At 40.7% G+C, this 15,454-nt stretch overlaps 1 protein-coding gene across 2 annotated transcripts in view; it reads right to left on the reverse strand.

Moving 5' to 3' along the window:
* Positions 1-14,752, reverse strand: part of LOC149281562 (protein HID1-like) — a 43,219-nt gene extending 28,467 nt beyond the window's left edge. For both annotated transcript variants that reach the window (XM_089499179.1, XM_089499178.1), the window contains exons 1-6: positions 14,687-14,752; positions 10,320-10,469; positions 3,272-3,448; positions 1,170-1,277; positions 886-992; positions 588-707 (exon numbers count right to left, since the gene is read on the reverse strand). In XM_089499179.1, the coding sequence (XP_089355305.1) occupies positions 588-707; positions 886-992; positions 1,170-1,277; positions 3,272-3,448; positions 10,320-10,469; positions 14,687-14,752 (728 nt within the window). The remainder of the gene's footprint in view (positions 1-587; positions 708-885; positions 993-1,169; positions 1,278-3,271; positions 3,449-10,319; positions 10,470-14,686) is intronic.
* Between the last annotated feature and the right edge of the window lie 702 nt (positions 14,753-15,454).

The following is a 15,454-nucleotide window of genomic DNA, read 5'->3' on the forward strand; positions in this document are numbered from 1 at the left end:
CAATGCTGGTATTTTAACTTGTTCAATGCACTACATTTTACCAGCCTTTACCACAAATTGTGGTAGTATTTTTTTGCCACACAAACTGTACTTCAGGTATAAATTTACAGCTCCTGGTATATGTCACTGTCAAACAACATCCCAATATGTGTCCAGCAACATCTCCAGAGTACAGTGATAACACCCATGCATAGGTTTGTCGGGATGTTTAGGGCTAAAAGGTTTACATTTGGGGCATTTAAGTGGGCAAAATTAATTTTATGGTCAGTCTACCCCCATGTCCTATTTGGGACATCTTTGAAACCGGACAATTAATTTTACTCCTTAAAACCATACATTTTTTAAAACATTCCATGGGTATTCCAACTCTTTCCATGCTAGGATTTTTTGAAAGATACAGCAATAATTTTAAGACTTAAATAACCTTTTTCCTTTTTATATTTTTGATTTTTTTTTTCATTTTATGCCCCAGGCCACTGCAACCCCGGTAGTAACACCAGTGATCAAGAGACAAGAATGTGATAAAGAAAAAGATGTACAAGATGTAGCTGTGGGGGGAAAGATCACATGATTTTCAGTGATCTTACCTATGTTCTGTAGAGCAGAAGAATTGCACCCAGGGGTTGAATGTACTGCTGCTGTCTGATGAAGGTGGGAGGTACATAGCTTCTGAGAAACATGTCAGTAGTAGTTTTAGAAGTTCAGTCCTGTGAATAAATTACATTCTGTTATGAAATGGATCAAATTAATGGCTGTGTTGAATAAATACCCTCTTTCCACATTTTGTATTATTAAACAATGTGCAATTTATGAATGTCCTAAAGACACTGCTGTTATATCATCTCAAAGTCTCAATGTTAAGCCTATATGTCTTTATCCACTCACCTGTTGAGGTCATGGGTGTGGTTTGGGGTTGGGGAGTGAGCAAATCCAACACCAGATTCCCAGATATACTCACAACTGTCAAGAGTGTGAATGTCTTCAGCTGAATCCTGGTGTAAAAGAAGTTATGGACAACTTTAAACAGAAAATCTGGTGATTACAGACAGATTAGCAAGGTGTGTTATGGAGCATAATGCTTACCATTATTATAAAGACATACAGTGCATAGTATAGACGCCATCCCAGAGTATATCCCAAAGAATGGCTATAGATCAAGGCATTCTTACCGTTCCACTTCTCCTATGACTTTGCACTGTGAAGTCTGGACAGAATAGAAGATTAGCTACAGCCAGGAGAAGGGATTCAGCTAGAGGACGTGAGCCATCCTCTTCCTCCTCATCATCATCCTGAAACACACAGAGTTTCCATCATTTTGTGCCATCTATAAAGCATCATATGCCTCATTTCCTATTTTCATTTTGTTTACCATGTTAACATGACCAGTTGCAATTAAACCAAGACGACTCCAACTTGCCATCAACCCCTTAACCATGACCCACTGACATAGGGGTCTCCTACCATAATACATCACCGTGTACAATATGAGATCAGTCAGCTTGTGCGCGAGTACGCTGCAACCTCATTGACAGTGTTGTTGCAGATCTGCAGACAAAAACTGGTGATGTCATAAGTGACATCATGGTGGTTAATCCTATGCTACTAGAAATCCCTGGGATCATAAAAGATGCTAAATTAATATCTATACATTGCCTACTGCTCACTGAACGCAAATTAAATTAAAAATAAAAATATGAAAGTAAAGTAGTGTATATGTGTGTATGTGTGTATTCTGACAGTCTATCCATTACTGTCCCTGTTGGGCCTAAAAGGTATAGAATGAATAAAGAGTGCACATGAGCCAGAGGCTGACAGGAGACGTGGGACTCAGAGGAGGCCACTGTGGCAAGTCCTGTGTCTGTGTGTAATCTGGGTGCTGCAGCAAGTCCATGTGTGCAATGTGGGTGCCAGAGCTGGCCTCTGGTTATCTATAAAGAAAAAGAAGGGGTCGATCCAGCACTTGAATGAAAAAACTTCCAGCTTTTATTTTTATTTATTAAAAAACATAGTTCACACCTGAGCGCACCTACGTGCACAGGAGACCCGAAATCTGGACGCGTTTCGAACGGCACCCCGCTCTTTATCACTCAGGTGTGAACTATGTTTTTTAATACTGAAGTAAAATAAAAGCTGGAAGTTTTTTCATTCAAGTGCTGGATCGACCCCTTCTTTTTCTTTGTGTTTATTCCACGCATCAAGTCCGTGCGGATCCGTGTAGACGAATATATAGGGAGGTGAGCTGGCTTTTGCATTTATTCAACTCTGGTTATCAATGCCTGCAGTTTAGGGTTTCTATGCATTATTTTTTTGATCTATACCTTCAGTGACGAGTTTGCTTGTGATTTTCAGTTGATCTATACATGCAACGCTGTGTTTCCATGTGGGGTTTATTTGATCTATACCTGAACTACGTCGGGGGGAGAGGTGTAGCACAGTGAATGAAAGGACAAAGGGTGCTGTCAATGCAGGGGGGGGCATAGCATGTGTATGATCTGCTCACATGACCCCACCCCAAGGGCAGGGCACAAAGGGGGCAGCATAAAAAGGATGGCAAAAACACTTACACCAGCCGTGTGTGTATAATTACATATATTACATACTACATATTTTATTTGGATTCCCATATACCTTTTTTGTATTGTTTTTCCCTTATGATTTTAGCACATTCATATTTTGGGATTTATCCACTAGAGTTGACAGGAGAGTTATGGTTTCAGCTCCCCTGTGGGAGCAGGTTCTCCAGCAAGAAGCGCTGGGGTGGCCCTAGAAAATGCTTAGTTTAATGGACGAGGAGAGTAAAGAAATCTTACTGATTTAACTATAAATTAGAAGAAAAAAAAAGCTCTTCCTGCAGCAGAAGCTCACTGGTGTTCGACCTTCATAATGTATAATGATGGCATGCAACTGAAACACAACTTTTGTGCAAACACTCCTATAACTATTACTTTAGTGAATAAATCCCTTTGTGATATCATCCAAACTACCCACCATCATTATCCATGAGTCTTTTAAATGTTGTATCCACATATCATCAATGACAGTCCTAATCCACCAGCATATATGATTTGATTAGCCTATTTAAATTAATTTGTGATTCTAGAAGATCAAGTGATTCGTAAATGCATCTTCATGTATAAGGCCTTGCTTAAAGTATTTTTAATTAACTACTCATTTTTCCTGCATTACACTTTACTGCACCAACAGTAATTTACATTACACGTGAAAATATTTTCTCTCCTACACATTTTTTGTAGTTTGATTTTTTTTTCACACTTGCCTGGCCTCGTCCAGCTCCAGGTACAGAAGACCAGAAAAAACCTCTCCAATCTGGGTCCTCAAAGATATATGGCAGGACACGGGTAAGTAGTCGAGCACAATTCAAAACCATCTGCTTCTCAGTTTCCGAGTGACATCCGCTGTCTGCACCTGCCACAAGCTTTTCTACTGCCTGCAGATCAGGTAATAAAATGGAAAGTTAGAATTATACTTCTCCTAGCAGTAGTTACACAGAGATTCATTCTATTGACTCCTCTAGGGCAAGAACAAATACATTTGTCAGACTGGCGGTGAAAGCCCAATCTACTAAAATACTCCAGGAAAGGAAATAGATTCTTGTCCTTTAACCTCCATATCTGTGCCGATCCTATGACCCTCAGAAGCAGAACAGTTATCCGACATAATTAGACCTTTTTATCTTCATAAAGAAAAAAGGAAGCCAACACTGTCCTTCGAGGACTGCTGAATTCCTGGAGACAAAAAAACCCTTCCATAGAGTGCAAAAGTCAATCCAGATGTCCTAATGTTGTCAGTGCCAATGCCACATGACTTTCCAAGAGATGAGCTAATGAGGCCACCAACAACTAATTACCAAGCAGGGAACTACTGCAACTCCTTGATGTCTCATAAGCCACAGCTATGGTCACCACCTTCATGAAGAGGCACTGAGGCTAGTCTAAGCAGCAGGGCCCTGAACTGTTTCACCTCCTTGTGGCCTTGAATAGCCACTCAGGAAATGTTGATGTTCTGGGTAAATGGGAATATGTTGGCAGGCATCTGAAAAATCTAGTTTAGCTATATGAGCAAACAGGAAATGTACATATCTTTAAAAATGTAGACACACACGAGTCTTGTATATACAAAAACTTACTTTAATAAGAGGTTCATATAAAAAAAAATCTTAAAAAATCTTCTTCTGTATGTATTTCACTATGTGGATTGCATCAGGGCAAGTGTTTTACATAAGTGCATAAGCGCCCATTGTAAGCACAGTGAGCACACACACACATTATAAATAAAATTTGGGGGTGCACACATTTAAGCAGTAACTTCTCTTTAGTCTGCAAAGACTAAAGAGTACATCCCCCTACCTGTTCCCCAGGGACCACCAAGATAACTGATTTGTTTTCCAACTCTTGACTCAACAGCGCTAAACAAGGAATAGGAAAAGGGTTGAGCTTGATGGACGCAAATCTTTTCTCAACCATAAACTACTATAAGGCTAGGTTTCCACTTGGGTTTTTGTCCTGCGTTTTTTTCTTGATGAAAAACGCCAGGAAAAACGCCAAGAAAACTGCCACTGCATTTACCTGCGTTTTGGCGTTTTTTCTGGAGTTTTTTCTGGCGTTTTAGCCTTTCTGTGGAAATTGCTTTTTTTGACCTTAGGCAGTTTTTCCAGCCTTTACAAGTTAGAAGTTTCACCCAGCTAAAAGGGATTAGGATAAATGGCAAGTATCTGCCCCCTCCTGATGTCCTTTACTTGGTAGAGTTCTACTTAAACACCCCGGCGGACCCTTTTGTCTCTTTTCTGTGGTTTGTAAGGCATGCTTTATTCCGAATGTCTGCTCCTCTAGGAAGATTGGCCCCAAATGATGGTGCAAATTGTTTGCTGTTGCTTTTGGCACGCAGGATCCAGTTGATGTGTCGCGTATGTTTGTTTGTAATGGCATGTTTGGTCCAAATGGTGTAAAATTCAATATGAACTTTGTTTTGTGTGAAACTGTTTGTTTCCAGCCTATTTCTCGTAGGACACACAGATACTGAGTCCATCCTCTGCATTGTAACTGTGGAAAAAAACGCCATAAAAAACGGCAAGGCAAAAAACCCACATAGCTTTTTCATGGCGTTTTTTCTCTCCCATTGACTTCTATTGGAGAAAAACGCCAAGATTTCCTTGCAAAAAACGCCAGAGTGTCAACATGCTGCGATTTTGAAAAACTGCCACAGAGCCCAAAAAAGCAAAAAAACGCCAAAGAGGACTGAAAAAACGCCAAACAAAAAAACGCCAAGTGGATATGGCATTCTGCGATTTCCTATTGAAGAACAGCTAACATCTGGCTGCAGCGGTTTTTCACTAAAAAACGCCAGGTGGCGCTATTGGCGTTTTTATGGGCGTTTTTAGCACACAAAAAAACAAGTGGAAACCTAGCCTAAATCTGATCTGAAAAAACTCTATACCCAAACTATAAGGAAGGAACACAGATGGTCCCCAACCAGACTTAATCCAGAATCAGAAATTGGTCCTATTACCACTTCTCTGTCTGTCCCACACTGAACATCCCCTCAAGGAAAAGAGCCTTTCCTCAAGATACATTAAATGGTCTTCTTCAGCTATCCCACAGGGCTTAAAAGTTGATGCAATATTTGTCTCTTTTACCACAGCACAATCTACATCTTCTTTACGAAATGGAAAATACACTTTGAGCCCTCTTGAAGATACTTAGCCTTCTTTCTGGACACTAAGCTAAGGTTGCATGGATTTTCATCTTCCTAGAATAACTATGGAAGGGGGTCTCCTGTCTTAATCCCTGTCAACTTTGAAGATGAACATCATGCACAAAAGCAGAGATGCTCCCCTCTATTAACATTATTGTATTGAAGTAAACATTGATGCTGCAGGAATATTGCCTGTATCTCAGACTTCATCCAGTTCATATACTCCTATTTCCCCTCTGCAGAACCTCTACTGAGCAAATAGCCTTAACAAAATAACTAAAATAAGAATTAAGCACCTACAACTGCAAATCAAGAGACCGCATAAATAAAGCAGACCTACTTGCACACCTGTAGAAAGGAAAGGCAAAACATAGACCTAAGAAGCAAACCAACACCAGACACCGAAGAAACAGAAATCTTTACTAACCCTAAATTCTCTTTTCCCCAGTATATATAGTTACATAGTAAATAAGGTTGACAAAAAGACCTAAATCCATCAAGTTCAACCCTTCTACCTAACCTTCCTATTCTTGATCCAAAATAAGGCAAAAAAAAAACACCCTAATTAAGCTACTTCGAATTCTGCCATCAGGGGAAAAAAATTCCTTCTTGACTGCAAGAGGCAATCGGATTTCTCCTTAGATCAAGAAGCTCTAAACTATTAATGTTATTCTATTTATAGCCCTGTATGTCATGCTTTTCTAAAAAAATATCCCGACCCCCTTTTGAAGGAATCTAGTGTATTTGATAACACCACCTCCCTTGGAAGTGAATTCCATACCTTTATTGTCCTCACTGTAAAGAATCCCTTCCTTTGTCGTCTATGAAACCTACGCTCTTCCAGTCTCAGAGGGTGACCTCTTGTTCTTTGTACATTTCTATTAATGAACAGGTCACTGAAGAGCTTGTTATATTGGCCCTGCATATATTTATATAATGTTATCATATCCCCTCTGAGCGCCGTTTTTCTAGCGTATAAAATTTTAACTTTTTTAGTCTCTTCATAACTAGAATCTCCCATTCCCCTTATTAATTTTGTAGCCATCCTTTGCACTTTCTAAATCCATAATGTCCTTTTTAAGGACTGTTGCCCAGAATTGTCCCGCGTAGTCAAGGTGAGGTCTTATCAATGACCTGTAAAGAGATAAGATATTATCCTCCTCCCTTGAATCAATACCCCTTTTTATCCGCGCCAAAACCTTGTTGGCCCTCGCAGCTGCTTGCTGGCATTGCGCACTGTTGTCAAGTCTTGTCAACCGTTATTCCCAAGTCCTTCTCACTGGTAGTTTCCCCCAAGGATATTCCATTAAAAGAATAGGTTGCATTTTTATTATTTTTACCATAATGCATAACTTTGCATTTCTCTATGTTGAACCTCATCTGCCACTTGCACGCCCAGTCCCCAACTCTGTCTGTCTATAGTGGCAGTACGTGTGGGCTTGTTCTTTCCCCAGGACAAGAGCTCTGAAAAGATAGTTAAAGGGTTAAAAATTAATAATAACTAAATACTATATACCCAGAAGAAGGGAGGGAAGTATGTACTGCCACTATACTGGGGAAAAGAGAATTTACGAGTAAAAATTTCTGGTTTTCCCTACGTATAGTAGCAGTACGTGTGGGATATAACAAGATCCCTTACATGGGAGGGCCTCAGGAGTAACAGCATGCAAAACCCAACGCCCAAATGAGGCTTCTGCCGAGGAAGTGATGTCCAGCCTGTAATGCTTAATGAATGTATTCCAGGAGGATCAGGTGGTTGCCTTGCAATTGTCCTCTGGAGATGCTGAAGCCTTTGCCGCCCTAGAAACCGAAACGGACCTTGTAGAATGGGCCTTAACAGGTGAAGGAAGAACTGTTTCACAGGCTTCGTAGGCCAATTGTATAGCCTATGTAAGCTATCTGGTAGACTTAGAAACCGCTTGCCCTGACGATTTGCCACGAAGTAGAAGAAAAAGATGATTGGATGAGCGAAAATAAGTTGTACGTTGTAAATAAATGCTTAGAGCTTGTTTGACATCCAAGGTGTGCCATGTAGGATTCGGATAAAAGGAGGGTAACACTATTGGCTGGTTGATGCTGACCTGAAACAAATGTCTTATGAAGAGATCTGAAGCCAAAATCGGAAAGAAGAAAATGGCTAAGCGCAGAAACTTGACCTTTAAGGGTGGACACCTGGAGACCAGCATTGAAACCCAATCTGAGAAATTGTAAAATAACCGGAATAGATGGAGAACTCTGAAATCCTTGAGAATGATACCATTCAATAAATTTTCACCAAGTTCTTAGGTATATCCTGGCTGTGGAGTTTCTAACTGACCCTAAGGGTAGACTGGCCATTTCACCGAGGACACCCTTTTCCTTTAAAATCAGCCTTGCAGTAGCCACGCCGGCAATCGGAACATCTGGATGAATATTGTTGTTTTCCAGCAGAGTTGTGGACACTGGAAGCTCCCAATGAGCCAAGGCTAGCTGACTGAGGTCTGTAAACCAACCCCTGTTTGGCCAGAACGGAAGGATCGCTAAAACTCATGCTCTGCCACTTCAGAGCCAGCCCATCCAGAAAACGAGGGTAGTCCATCTTATACAGGGAGGCAAACAGAGAGACTTTCCGGTTCACTCTCGTCACCATTAAATTCACGTCCGGGAGACCGAACTTCTTGACTATAATATTGAACATACCGGGATCCAGTGACCATTCTGCCTGGGAACACCTTCTTCTGCTTAGGTCACCTGCATTGTATAGACCCCTGATGTGACATGCCGAGAGAGCTTTCAGATTCAGTTGTGCCCATGACATAATTTTTGAACAGAGATACTGAAGTTTCCAGATCTTTGTACTCCCTTGTCTGTTGAGATAGGCTGCTGTGGTGGCATTGTCTGACTGAATCCTTACTGACATGTTTGCTATCCATGGCTTGAATGCTTATAGGGCCAGGAATACCACATTTAGTCTCTCTTCATAACTAGTATCACCCAATCCCCTTATTAATTTCGTAGCCCTCCTTTGCACTTTTTCTAATTCCATATTGTCCTTTTTGAGGACCGGTGCCCAGAATTGTACCGCATATTCAAGGTGAGGTCTTACCAATGATCTGTAAAGAGGCAAGATGATATCCTCCTCCCTTGAATCAATACCTCTTTTTATGCATGCCAAAACCTTGTTGGCCCTCGCAGCTGCTTGCTGGCATTGCGCACGGTTGTCAAGTCTGTTGTCAACCGTTATTCCTAAATCCTTCTCACTGGTAGTTTCCCCCAAGGATATTCCATTTAAAGAATAGGTCGCATTTTTATTATTTTTACCATAATGCATAACTTTGCATTTCTCTATATTGAACCTCATCTGCCACTTGCACGCCCAGTCCCCAACTCTGTCTAAATCTTCCTGCAAAGAAGAAACATCAAGATTAGTCTGAATTACCCGGCCTAATTTTGTGTCATCAGCAAAAACTGTAACATGGCTCTCAATGCAGCTTGGGAAATCATTTATAAATAAATTAAAAAGAAGAGGACCGAGGACAGACCCCTGAGGCAACCACTTAATACCTGCGTACAGGCTGAGAAACATCCATTCACAACAACCCTCTGCATTCTATCTTTTAGCCAATTTCTGATCCACATACAGACATTTGCCCCTAAGCCTATTTCTGTTGATTTATAGAGTAGCCTTTTATGCGGGACCGTATCAAATGCCTTAGCAAAGTCCAGATAAATCACATCTACAGCCACCCCAGGTCTATATTTTTACTAACTTCTTTATAGAATGCTAATAGGTTGGTTTGACCAGACCGGTCATTCACAAATCCATGTTGACTTTTACTGATTGGATTATGGATCAAGATATGATCTTGAATGTATACCTTTAGCAACCCTTCAAATAATTTCCCCACTACCGATGTTAAGCTTACTGGCCTGTAATAGCCCGGTTGAGATTTTGATCCCTTTTTAAATATGGGCACATGCCCGAGCCGAAAGAATCCCTAAAGATTAGTAATATCACGGCAACCTGATCTGACACACAGTCTTTTGGTAAGTCAGGTTTGCACAGCTTAAATAGCCAGCCCATTTTTCAAATTTGGCACCAAAACCATGATCCATTCTGCCCATGTGTAATAGCACGATTGGATCGTGAGTGGAACCACGCCAGTCTTCACCTCTGTAACTGAGGTACGAAGCGTGCATCTAACAACCGGGGGGGGGGGGCGCAACAACCCGTGTCGCACCAGAGCTACTCGTCCCCACAAGGGACAAGAAAGAACGGACAAAGCTCCTTACGGCACTCGTTATATAGGTAAGGGGGGGCTTTTTAACCCTTTAACTATCTTTTCATAGCTCTTGTCCTGGGAAAAGATTAAGCCCACACTTACTGCCACTGATGTTTTTTACATCTGGCACCACCCACTTGTCGTACATGCCATAGCACACATACGGATTCTAACCCAGCAAATACACACATGCGCCAAAGTCCTCTGCTTTCAATGTTACTGTTGCCAGGGATGACGAAGAAAAAAAGTATTTAGCTCAACATGTTTTTTCTACATGTGTATTCTTATTTGCGTCTATTAGTGGCAATACTTATTTGTCTCAACATGTTTCATCAGGCTCCTTACCTTGTAGCACAGAGTTGCCAAGTTTGATGGAGACTCTTCCCGAACTGCACGAATCTCCGCAGCTGGGATCAAGGCAAAGACATCTTGCACAGAAGTGGCTGAATCTGACCAAAACTGGTCCCAGAATGCATCATCAGTGGCTTCCACTGGCTGTAAGAATGGCATCACACAAACAAAAGTATTAAGGACAAGGAGGGGGAAAAATAAGTGGGGATGGTTGATTCTGTACACATTTCATGGATACACTATGACTATAAAGGATTGGAAAGAAAAAATACCCTCTTGATTGTAAAGCTTGTGAGCAAGGCCCTTTTTACCTAATGTATTGGTTTGTCAACAATTCTAGTTTTGCCATTCCCCTTGAACGTATGTACTGTAAGAAGTGCTGTGTAAATTGATGGTGCTATATAATGAAAAGATATTATTTTGTCTGCATTTGGTTATACTGATGTTATATGTTCAAATATTTATTTATATAAACATATACTACGATGTACATATTGCGGTTTAAAGCCTTGAGTTTTTAGCAGGAGGGTTTGTAATTGTAATAGAATAAATGAATAACCAATGAAAAGAGGACATTTTGCAGCTAAGTTCTACCAAGTTAGCTGTAAAATTATTTCCCATATTCTTTACCACTAACTCTTCCACCTTGCTTAGACTGTCTTTTGCCGGTTACATGAAACTGGAAACAAGATTTTATTTTATCTTTTTGATCGCGGGATAACTCTGGATAAAGTGGGAAAATGGATGTACGAATGTCAAAATATAGTGGAAAACTCTTAGTGGTCTATTTTTAATTAACAGATTTTTATAGCAGTTTTGATATATGCGAACTCTATTGAGAACAACAAATTTGGACAAAAATATACGTACCCTTTATTTGCACTATAACTGCCAAAATAAATTAACCCGTTAATGACAAACCCCTCAAAATGCATTGTTTTCAATGTGTTTAGGGACCGTCCATTGTCCTTAAGGGGTTAAAACCCCAGGACTATAAAGTGTATCCAAACACAGGACAGGTATATGAATATATTTGGGGTATTTCTCATTTACACTAGTAGTTTGTATAGACTTTCAAGTTTAACCCCTTGCTTCCACCTATGACAACGCTCCATTTTGTCATGAAATAGTGGTCTTTGGACATCATGGAACACCACACGAAAAGGAAAACATTAGAGACAGTCTGTGGAAACTATTACCGAACACCCACATTAAACCTTTTGCAAGACTATGTGTAAGCGTGACACTTCCTTTAACCCCTTAAGGACAAGGCTGTTTCTTTTATTTTTTGTACCCTTTGTGACCAAGGCTGTCACAAAGGGAAGTGCCAGCCAGCAGCAGCAGAGATTGTCTGAGCACATTGCACAGACATTCACCAGCTGCCAGAGACGAGGATCCCCGCAGCTTCTCTCTGGCAGCCGGTGAACATCTGTGCGATGCGCGCAAACAACCTCCGCTGCTGCCGGCACTTCCTCCGGGGCTTCAATACCGGCGCAAAGTCATAGAAGTGTCTACCTGCTAAGTAGATTCTACTATTTGTCCTGAGTTTAGAAATACCCAATGTTTTTATGTTTTTTTTCAGCATTTTGCTATTTCAAAACTGTTTTTTTCCAAATCTGTTCTTTCTACCCCATGTGTTATTTGGAACATCTTTAAAGCCGGCTAATTCAATTTACCCCATCTTATATCTAGCTTAGCCTTATGCCTATCCCATGCTTGCTTAAATGTCTTCACTGTATTAACATCTACAACTTCTGCTGAAACGCTATTCCATACATCCACTACCCTTTCAGTAAAGTAATATTTCCTGATGTTACTTTTACACCTTTGCCCCTCTATCTTAAGACTACGTCCTCTTGTTGTGGTAGTATTTCCATTTGAAAAACTCTCTTCCTTTATCGTGTTGCTTCCCCTTAAGTATTTAAATGTTTCTATCCTGGTATTTATTCCCTCCCTCCTCCATTCCTAGTTTAAGATCTCCTCCAACCGTCTAGCCATTCTCTCCCCAACCACATTGGACCCTCTTGTATTCAGGTGCAATCCATCACAACTATACAGATCGTACCCCAAAGCAAAATCAGCCAAGTGCTCTAAAAACCCTAATCTCTCCTTCTTACCACCAGGACTTCAACCATGCATTTATCTGCTTAATCTCCCGCCGTCTTTTTGGTATAGTGCATGGCACAGGAGGTCCTTTTTTTTTTTAATCTCCCTAAAATTACCTTTTAGGACGCTCCATCTTCCTCTTCCTATGTCGTTGGTGCCAATGTGCACCAAGACAGCTGGATCCTCACCAGCTCCTCCCATTAATATATCCACTCTGTATGCAACATGCCGAACCCGGGCACCTGGGAGACAGCAAACCATTCGCTAGACACCTCTTGAAATGCTAGTATTTTAACTCTTTCCATGTCAGAATTTTTGGGAAGATACAGTGCTAATTTTAGCACTTACTCATAATAATGAACGTAATTTTTATTATTTTTGTCACTTTTTTTTAAGCTATTTTTATTTTTTCCTTATTGTTTAGTTTACATTTTTTAAATATTTTACTAATCACATTGTGATTAGAAAGCTGGGCTCCATTGACTTGCATGGTTGAATGTAGCAAGGGGGACCAGCGTTTTCAGGAGGGTCTGGAGAGACCCTCTTGGGAACTTGTTTATTTATTTTATTTTTTTAAAGGAGGCTTGTCATCTCGCAAGTGACAAAATCTCTTGCAGTGGCGCTTGTGACCGCTCTGGGGATCGGTCACAGTGCGTCCTGGGGTGGGTGTTCCATGTCGCTGAATGCCTCTGTATCGAGGCATTTTAGCGACACCATTGAAGCTTAGGAAGCGGTCGTTTAAAACGGGTGTCCGCTGCTATAGGGCCCAGACATGGTGCTGATCTCAGTGTTGCTGAATGCCTTGACGTTGAGGCATTACAGCAACATCATTTAAGCGAAGAAAGTAATTGTAAATCGCTTTTTAAGCTTGTTTAATGCCATGACGTGCCAGGTCATTGGTCGTTAAGGGGTTAAGTATGAAAGTGTTGCATTTAAACTAAAACACAAGGCTTTGACCGTAGATCAGTGGCCAATGAGCAGCTTCACAATGTTTTAGAAAATAGTACCGGCCCCTATAAAAAAACTAAAAAAACTGTACCTGCATGCTGCCCCGAACCTCCATTTAGATAGCCTGGTATGCTGGAAAAGGTTTTTTTTTTTTTTTTTTTTTTAGCCCTGCTAGGGTAATAACAACTTCAGCCAAATTGATGCATGCCAAGTGTCCAAATTCTCCTACTGAAATACCCTGGGTTATCTGCTTAAGATAAACACATACTTTTGTGGTTTATTCATAGTTTTGTTCACTAAATAAGGATATTAACTATTAAAAAAATCCAAGGCTTTCAAACAGGAACACATACATTTTAATACCTGACCTATAATTGCTAGAATGATATTGGTAATTGTATAAATACAGACATTATATTATATACCGGTATATTGTATTATATGATATATACATGTACAATGTATTTTGGGTCAATTCAGCTACTTTAGAAGCACGTGTTTTTTCCCGAATATTTTGTTTTAATATCATATACACGTTTAACTAAAAAAATATGTTATATACGTTTATACACACACCCCAGCACGTAATCAGCCGATTATATACAGAAGTGTCTTGACATAATCTGCCCCTTCACAAAACAGATCGCTAGAACAGGTGTTGCGTGAAGAGAGGCCTAGTATCATCTACGTATCACCTAGTATCTAGGTACGTATCTACGTACCACCTCGTATCATCTACGTCACACTACAGGTGTAACAGGAAGAAATACCCTTAAAGATAAAACAAGCCTACAGAGGGAACCATGTATTTTGGGGAGGCTCCTGTCTTGAAAAATAAATTACTCAAAGTTCATTCACAGTGTTATGCTGCACTATTTCAGGGAAGGGTCTATAAATCATAGGAGAGCAAGAGGTACATGTAGCCATAGCGTAGCTCGTCTGTAGCCCAAAAGTTTATCGATCATAAGGGGAAAGCTGACTTCTATTTTCACCAAACAGGTGTATTTTAGTGGCATGCTTTTTACTGTAAGTAACATTCGAATGTTATGTACCACATGCTGCGACAACAAATTCGTATAATAATGTAATACGCTTATACTGCCCACTCACAAACAGGTGCGTCATGCTCGGGTACACTAATAGGCTACACTAATAGTGTATCGTGTATTATATTCCTATAAACCCAATCAAAGAAGAAAACACTCCACAACATGAAGCTTGTATACCCGTTAAAATCAGACATGCGTCTCTGTCCCCATCACCTAAAGGTATGAGCTCCGGTTCAACCCCTCCCCGTTTCACGGTACCTGCGTCTTGGTTGTCAGTTGGATGACTGCTTTCCTAAAGTTTAATTTGGTGTCCGTATTTCCCATCCCAGAATAAACCAAAGAATATCTCCGTGTTTCCTTGGCCTCTTTGCCCGTTCCGACCCGGATCAAAACCGCCTACAACAGCTGGCAAACCGGATCCGTCAATCACCGACTTTTACCACGCCTCTTTGCGTCACCAATCCAGCCAAACTAGTTCAGATCCCACCTACCCGACATCAGTACATTAAGGCCTACTCGTCTCATTGTGGCTAGGCCTCGCCTAGGGCAATAAACACCTTTCCTATTCGCTTTGTGTAAGTTAAACTGGAGTCACATATAATTATAAACACATGCAGTATATGTATTTCTACATAACAGTAAATATAATACACGATCCTCAAAAACAATGATAGCGGCTAAATGAATCTGGCATATAATAGGTTAAAATATCCAGCGCTATGATGATGTTTGGGGACGTGGTGTGAGGGGCAACCAACCAGCTTGCAGCTCACTGGATACTGTTTCGATGAAGAGGAGGGGCTCGACCGGTCCAGTCCCGTGGATGCAACGGGATGCTGCTAATACAGTGCAATAAGAACCGGGGTTTATTTAGAACGCAGACACAGTAAGGGGGCATATAGGGGGCTGATGGTTTGGGTTAAATGTCTATACTGACTAAGAATTAAGGAATAGGGTTACAACAATATACGTGGCAGCAATGCTACAGATGCTAGAAGATCCGGTATTCCGAATGTGCATTTAGAA

This window comes from Sceloporus occidentalis, unplaced genomic scaffold, assembly GCF_023333645.1.
Source record: "Sceloporus occidentalis isolate IW3139 unplaced genomic scaffold, rSceOcc1.0.p SCAF_130, whole genome shotgun sequence".
Taxonomy (NCBI): domain Eukaryota; kingdom Metazoa; phylum Chordata; class Lepidosauria; order Squamata; family Phrynosomatidae; genus Sceloporus; species Sceloporus occidentalis.